This window comes from Lipophrys pholis, assembly GCF_963383615.2.
Source record: "Lipophrys pholis genome assembly, chromosome: 8".
Lineage (NCBI taxonomy): Eukaryota > Metazoa > Chordata > Actinopteri > Blenniiformes > Blenniidae > Lipophrys > Lipophrys pholis.
Genome location: NC_137630.1, coordinates 3,231,910 through 3,239,919, shown reverse-complemented (window position 1 = coordinate 3,239,919; position 8,010 = coordinate 3,231,910). Strand labels below are relative to the sequence as shown.

The following is an 8,010-nucleotide window of genomic DNA, read 5'->3' as shown; positions in this document are numbered from 1 at the left end:
GAGGGGCACAGTTCATTTAAAGCGATATACTCTGAGCACCTCTGCCAAAAAGGTCTTGAAGAAGAAAAGTTTTGTTGGTAAGCGCAGGTAACAGGTGTTCGCTCCCTGGTGATACCTGCTCCTGTGTGACTGCTGTGTAGTGACAGTACGACTGATGATCACAGGGATGTAGTGATGTGTAGGGCCAGCCTGGCCTCTACAGTGAGGAGGGGTGAGGGTGAGACGCTGTCCTGGGGTGTGGCAGGAGGGTCAGAGGGGGGGTTTGGAGAGGGAGAGTATTTACTGTCGCTTCATGCTTGTGATCCATCCCGGACTGCATACTGAATATTGGAGGAAAGCTTTTCACTGCCATGCTTATTTGGGTGAATCCCATCATTCCTGAAGAGTGAGGATCGATCCCAAAACAGGTTAAAGTTCCCAATAAAAACCATGTTCAGGGCTCTACATGCAGACTGTAGCCAGGTGTGCAGGTAGAGGACACGACTCAAACGGTCTGAGCCTCCGCACATCCTGGGAATCAGACCAGAAACAACAAATTGATCCGCATTCTTTCAGGACATTGAAAAGGAGATTAAAATGACTTTTTGTGCGCTCAGATTCACGACGAGATGGGTTGTAACTCCAACATGGACTCTCAATGGGAGCTGGCAGAGTGGGCAGGAGGATGAGGAGTTTATCCAGGATGACGGGGACTGTCATACCAGGGAAGCATTGAAGAAATGCACATTCCTGATTATGGAATCTCCGATAATGAATGTATTGGGAGGGAAAAGAGGGCAGGGCGATGGAGGTTGAGGACCACCAGGGCAGGCTTGTTGATGGTCGTCCGTCTCCCCCTGAACTGAGGACGGTGGCCTACGCTGGAGAGTCTGCACAGGTGTGCAGGGAGGAGGAGCCTCAGCCTGAGGATGAGAGCCTGACCGCCGCATGACAGCCTCATGCAGCAACCTGCGACAGCTGTTCACCCAGAAGATCAGTGATCTTCTCAACCGGTGTGGAGCAGAGTCAGCCGAGACGTGAAGAGCCTCAGCCGGGACCACAGCCGGGACCACAGCTGTCCTCTCAGCAGAGAACAGGACTCCGCTTGAGGTCCGTTCACAGCGAGCCTGAGTGGAGGGGGAGTGTTGCTGAGGGAGGGCCCGCTCTGGGTCCGAAGCACCGGGTGAACAGCGACCAACTGCCAAGAAGAATTTAGTTGTACCGTACAATGACAATGAAGAAACTATGAACTATGATTCATGTTGCGATGAGGGGACTCGTTGTTGGGACTTGAGGCCACAAGGCAGCACAGATGATCCAGACATACCCGAGAGAGGACGGCCACCTGACTCCGGAGATTCTGGAGAGGTGCCAAGTGGAGGGGAATCCAGACTGTCCAAGGTGGTGAACTTGTTTGACAGCTGGAGAGCTTTTGGCGAAAGAGGAGAACAGGCACGTCTCCACAGTTCAAAGTGGAGCAGGCCAAACCCAATGGTGAGCAGCCACAGCCGCAGTGTCCAGGAACGGGACCGTGGAGTCCAGTTCAGCTTCAGTTGTGGTGGTGGAGATAGCAGGACCCACGGTGACCAAGGAGTCCTGGATCTGCTCCTCATTTCTTATCTGAGAGAGGGTGGATCTTCTCCCTTCTAGCTCGGAGATTTTCTGGGACAGACGGAGGCAGCTGTCACACCCGGATGGTGCGGTGAGTGGAGGCATGAGTGTATTTAGTTCAGTATTTAAGTTCGTACTTAAAATCCAGACCTCCGGTTGTTAAAATCTTCATAGTTTTGAGAAACGTGTGTTTAATAAATCCAGTGTTTTGAAGTGTAGCCCAGGAAACTTTGTTTTGAATCTCCGACAGAGAGACACAAGGTCGTCTGTGTGTCATGATTTCCTTTATGTATTTGGTGAAACAGTCTCGTCATGAGTGAAAGCAATGACTCTGCCCATGAAGCATCTAACATTCTGTTTTCTTCAGAAAATTTTGTCTTCTTTGATTTTTCCATGGTTGGCCTACCGGGGGTTAAAAGTTTCAATAAATTGCGGGCTGAGCCTGTCGGCAGTTGTGATGGGTATTTTGAGTGACAAAAAAATGAAACGTGTTGTTTTTAAAGGGGACATAATGTAAAATTCCCTTTCTAACGGTTTCCCAACAGTAAAATGCGTCCCCACACCTGGGAATGAAGTGAAGAAAGGCTGTCGTCTCTCGCTTTCTCTCTCTGGCTTGTTTCATTTTTTCTTAAATGTGTGCTCCAACGAGCGAATCAGAAAGCAATCCCCATGTAGTGTCATCTGGGGTTTTCAGCCAATCCCAATCAAAGTAGACCCTCCCTTTGACCCTCCCGCACTCAGCCCGCTCTGTGAATGCCCCGTTTTTTTCACCCCGGACTGCTGCAGATAAACCTACATAGCGAAGATACGAGCAAAACATGGCAGACGCACTGTTATTAATTGTATCGACAAGCAGAGGCGTCTACTTTTACTGCCTTTGTCTGAGCCTGTGGGGACCCCGTGGATCAATTTTATCTTTAGTGGGAATCTACCAACAAGACTTCCCAAAGTCTTGTATGTCGCTCCCAGCACTTCAAGAAGGAGTGTTTTCATAACGTCGGCCAGAACAACGCTGGATTCGCTGCAAGACTTCTAATAAAGCATGGATCTCTACCAACTAGCCGTAATTCTACTGCAAATGTAGGAAGTGTAAGTAAAATGATTATATGATTTATATGCTTTAATATTACTTACAGAGTCTGAGGTCTGTCTATGGGCTTGATAACAGTGAGGTGATCGATTTATTTATTTCTATGATTCAATGGTGGTTAACGGTAGTCTCCTGTCCGCTACTAATTATGATAACTAGTAGAGGATAGTTAAATTATCCAATCTTAGTGAGGCATGCACATAGTTAGATAAGTGCCAAGTCACACTGGCCTGAATAGTATTTTTTGTGCTGTTAAAACAGGCACATTTCTTTGTAAAGAAAATATTCAGCACAGTGGTGGGTGGGGATGGGAGAAGAGAAGGCATATTGTAGATTGACCACTTGTTCCATTTACTGCGTTTACAGGCTTTGATTATTGTATATTTAATATAATTAGGGTCCGAGCACTGACAGTGCATAGGACCCTATTGTAACCATAGGAAGGATGATGATGATGATGATGATGATGATGATGATCCATCCATCCATCCATCCATCCATCCTCTTTCCCGCTTATCCAGTTCAGGGTTGCCGGGTGCTGGAGCCAATCCCAGCTTCCTGTGGGGGAGGGCAGGGTACACCCTGGACAGGTCGCCAGTTTTTCACAGGACATTATTGTTATTAGGGACGGAGCAGAAAGGCCGAGGCCTCCAAAGGAGGCGTGCATGCATAACTTTAATGTGAAACTTTGCACAGTCGTCGGGTCTGGTGATAAATTCGATTATTTGGGGGAGTTACACATGTGACTTGAAAAATGGCTCAACGGCACCGCCTGCAAAATTGGAGAATGGTAGCCCCAATATCCCACTTCACTGAGAGCTACGAAAATCGGCTTAATTTGATCAGGTAAACAGATTGAATGTGATCAAATTGACCTCAAGATGTCATCATGCAGCGATTTCATGACTTTTCAAGAGTTTCAAGATTTTCCTGGTGGACTGGTGACATTGTCATCATTAATCAGTCTAAAACAGCTACTGAGATGCTTTGAATAAAAATAAATAAATAAATGTTGAATTCTGGTGTGTAGACTTGAAAATGTACATTCATGTTGGATAATGTGAAAAGTATCATTACAAACATCTACTTTCCTCTGGACATTGTAGAACCTGACTCCCAGCTTATCTTACTCTGTACACGCTGCTTGCTGCAAACAAATATACTGTATTCATCTTTTTATTGGATTATTGGAGCAGAATTCCTTTTCGGTATAGAAAACCTAATAAAACATGGAGTAGTTTGCTTACTGAGCTCTGAACCTGTTTCATATGAAGACTCTCCAGCTGAGAATCTGAATAACATCCACCTCGACTGAGGACTCAGCGTCACAGGGCTAATCATCGTTTACTCCCAGTAACACGCACGCACGCACGCACGCACGCACGCACGCACGCACAACCTTGCAAGTGTGCAATCAGCCTCTAACGTATTTCCGTGGAGAAGTGAGGAAGCTCCCATCAGGTCAAACAGCTCAGGCTGAGAGTCAAAGGAGAACATCTCTGAGTAATTCATCTGATTTACAATCATCTTGTCACTGAGGGACCTTCTGGAGAGGACATACTCAACATGAGCACAAGAACTGAGGGGAAACTCTTGTCCAATCACCAACCAACAACTGAGTTCGCTATAAAATTTTACATCAGGGAAATTATAGTAGTACTAAAATTAGTGTAATTGTTGCTTATTTGATGTTTTGTATCACATATACTGTGGCCTGGAAATGCAAAACAGTACAAACTTCAGAAAACACTTCTCAATTTAAAAAATACTCCCAAAAGAGAAAACACTTCCCAATCCAAAAAAACACTTCCCAATAAAGAAAATACTTCCCAATTCAAAAAAACTTCCAAATAGAAGAACACAACAGAAACGTGTGGTACCTGCTGACGACAGCAATCCAATCAATGATGACCCTGCCAATGACTCATTATTTCATCCACAACAAACCATACAATCATCAACAGGAACATGCATGTTAAATAAAAATCCAAAACAATCTATGAACCCGTCCACAGCACGTCTCCATTGCACTTCATTTCATTGACCACTAGATGTCCTCGGCGAGCACTGTGCGTCATTGAAGCCTCGAATCATGAAGCATGTTTAAAATTAACTAATGAAGCTTCAATAAAGCCTCGACCAGCCGTCAATACCTGGAGGACGCAATGAGGACAAAATATCTTGTCTCTTAACTATGGAAGACAGTCTTTTATCAACAGACTGCGGTCCATGCTTCAGACAGCAGGAATGACTTCCTGTTCCAGGGACAGACTGTGCTTCTGTCCGATCAGCGGTCAGCGTGTCATTGGCAGCGCGTCCAATCAGTGACGACCCTGCTGTCAGCAGGTACCACACGTTTCCGTTGTGTTGTGGTGAATTGGGAAGTGTTTTCCCTATTTGGAAGTGTTTTCCCTATTTGGACGTGTTTTCCCTATTTGGACTTGTTTTCTCTATTTGGAAGTGTTTTCCCTATTTGAAAGTGTTTTCTCTATTGGGAAGTGTTTTCTGAAGTTTGTAGTGTTTTGCACTTCCAGCCCACTGTATATATGTATTAAAATGAAGTCAGAACTAAGAATCTGTTTGAGAAGGTTGGGTTGATGAAAACTTTAAGAATGCCAGGGGCTAATCACCTCCTCCCTATAAGGAGACACGAAGGCCAACCACACATACTCACATTCACACCAAGAGACAATTTAAGGTCATTAATTAACCTCACACGAGTGTTTCTGGACAGTGTTGGGCACGTTGTGATGGAGAAAAACTGAAATGTGACCTGACGTGTTTCAATGTGATGAATGAAAAACCCAAAACAAATTTTATTCACGCCATCCTTTGGGAAATATGTAGTTGATGGGCAACTTTTTTCTGATGATGTCAAATTGATCTACAAAGAAAGAAAAGAATAAATGTTTGTAGAAGGCAGAGTCATATATATATATATATATATATATAGCCTATGTGTGTGTGTTACAGTCAATCCTGAGTTACATGGAGGCTCCTCCTCCTCCTCCTCCTCTTCCTCCTCCTCCTCCTCTTCCTCCTCCTCCTCCTCTTGGCACCAGCTTCAGTCTCAGCTCATTAATTATCTTCAGCCTGATGGAATCAGGCTGGTTATAAAGTCTGCAGCTGATCTGCAGAGCCAGAGCAGAAGGAGCAGAGTGAGGGGACACATCCAGTCTGACCCCAACCGAGCCCAGCCAAGCCCAACCAGAGCTCCGGGATGAACCTCTCCTTCTCCTGCTGCGCTCTGCTGCTGCTGCTGCTGAATCCTGCAGGAGGAAGATCACTGTCTGCCCTGCAGGTAGGTCCACTTCAGCGTCGCACCCAGAAAAACACTTTAACTGAATAATAGTGGGATTTCAGTGCAGAGACTCAGTTTTTATTGTTACAAGGTCAGTAAATTAGTGAAAATGCCTGACTACCATCAAATCTGCCTCATCTGCAGGGTCATTAAGGAGAAATAGCCTCACCTAAAATAATATACTGTATATACATTAAATATAACGGGAAAAATAACTGCCTTCAGCCATTCATTTGTCCAATTTGCAGGATCAACAGAAAATATTTTAGGACTATAATAATTCATAAAATAAATGAAATTGGAAACATCTTCAGTCAAATAAGTTAGTGAAAGTGACTTTATTACATTGTCAGTATTTAAGGTGAATTGGGACTTGATTCAGTTATAACAAAATACAAAATCTTCAACTTTTAGATTATTCTTATTCTTAGTCTTTATTATCATTGGTTAATTAACATTTACATTTCTATAACCTTGTTTTAATTAAGATGTGCTGTTTTACATTGTAGTTTGAGCTTAATGTTTACACATATTGTTACAAATCTTAAAGGTTAAAGTGAATAAAAAATTTCTAGTGTAAAAAATCACATTGTATAAATAAAAATACTATAGAATCTGGTCTACATTACTGTGCCAATATGCGACGTTTTCTGCAAATCTCAGGTGGTGTTTTTCACTGTAAATGAAGACATTTTGTGTTGTTCTCTGTCATTTTCTTGGCCCAGAGTCTGAAACATCTCCTAGAGAATGACCTGGACTCGGGGCCACAGTCCAGCTTGGAGGAGAGGAAGACTGACAGCTTGGTGTTTGGAGGTCCAGAGGAGATGTCCTGGAGGTCTGCAGAGCTCAGTAATTCTGCACTGGAGCGCATCTTCAAAGACCTCCTGAGAACCACCAAGCGCTCCTGGAGCCGCTACAAGAAGGGGGGCCTGAGGAGCTGCTTCGGGGTCCGGCTGGACAGGATCGGCTCCTTCAGCGGACTGGGTTGCTGAAGGTAGGCAGTCTGTTCCAATCCGGAAACTTACCCAACCGGCACGTCCACATTTATGGATCTAAATGGTTCTGAATTATTGTCATATTGTGGGGAGATATTAAGAAGAAAGGTTCTTCAGCCGGCACTGGGAATATATTTGGTGTCGCTGTTTCGGTGGAAGCTGTTGGCAGTTTCACCCACATCAGAATTAAAAAGCAGGTTGTCTTTAAGGAACTTAGTCATTCAATCAATTTGAAATAAATCTGATAATGAAATATTTGTCATGGAGAAGTAAAGCCGGATGCTTTGTCTTTATATTTACAGTTAAGCTCAACAGTGATCGTGTAGGAGGACAGACGGAGCTTAACGACACAACAGTTCTAAAGTCTTAGTGCCACAGGAAGGAGATGTTGCCTGAGTCGCTCTGTTGTGCTCTTTGGGGGAAATGTGTCTGTTATGGTGCTCCTGCTGCCGACTTGGACATCATGGAGGGTGTGAGAATCATTGCTCAGGATGATAAATATCGAAATGATAACCTAATATCCTAATCTAATCTAATCTGATCTTAATGGGTCTGGAGCAGCAAAACGAGCACAACATAATCCAGAAGTGATCACAAAACACCTACATTTAGAATAATTTGGGCTCAAATAACTGTCTGAAAATCTTTACAATAATGAACGTATTTTCATTTATTTATTTATTTATTTGCTTGCCTTCTCAGACACATTGACTTAAAGGAGGTCAATATCAGCAGATTAATTGCTCTGCAGCAGCTGGAGAAGAAGATTATAAACGAGTGTTTGTTTCGTCCACAGGTTTGATTGAGCTCCACCTGTACATCAGAACATCTGCACCAGCTCACTCCCTGTTTCAGTCAAAAGAAGATTTCTTCAGTGTTTCACGGCTCCTCCACACACTTGTAAATTACGTTTGTACTTGTAAGATGTCAAATATTAAATTATTGAAAATCTATCTTTCCACTTTATTTTGCTGCATGATGAAGGAGAGCTGAAGTGTTGTTGTTTTTCCCATAATAGCTGAGTTTGTATTCCA

The 8,010-nt window shown here is 43.7% G+C and overlaps 1 protein-coding gene across 1 annotated transcript; it reads left to right on the top strand.

The window, feature by feature from the left end:
* Positions 1-5,900: 5,900 nt before the first annotated feature.
* Positions 5,901-6,973, top strand: nppal (natriuretic peptide A-like; the record flags this gene model as incomplete). Its single annotated transcript, XM_080470001.1, has 2 exons — positions 5,901-5,981; positions 6,707-6,973. 2 exons carry the CDS (start codon positions 5,901-5,903, stop codon positions 6,971-6,973), a joined length of 348 nt encoding a protein of 115 aa, XP_080326127.1.
* Positions 6,974-8,010: the final 1,037 nt, after the last annotated feature.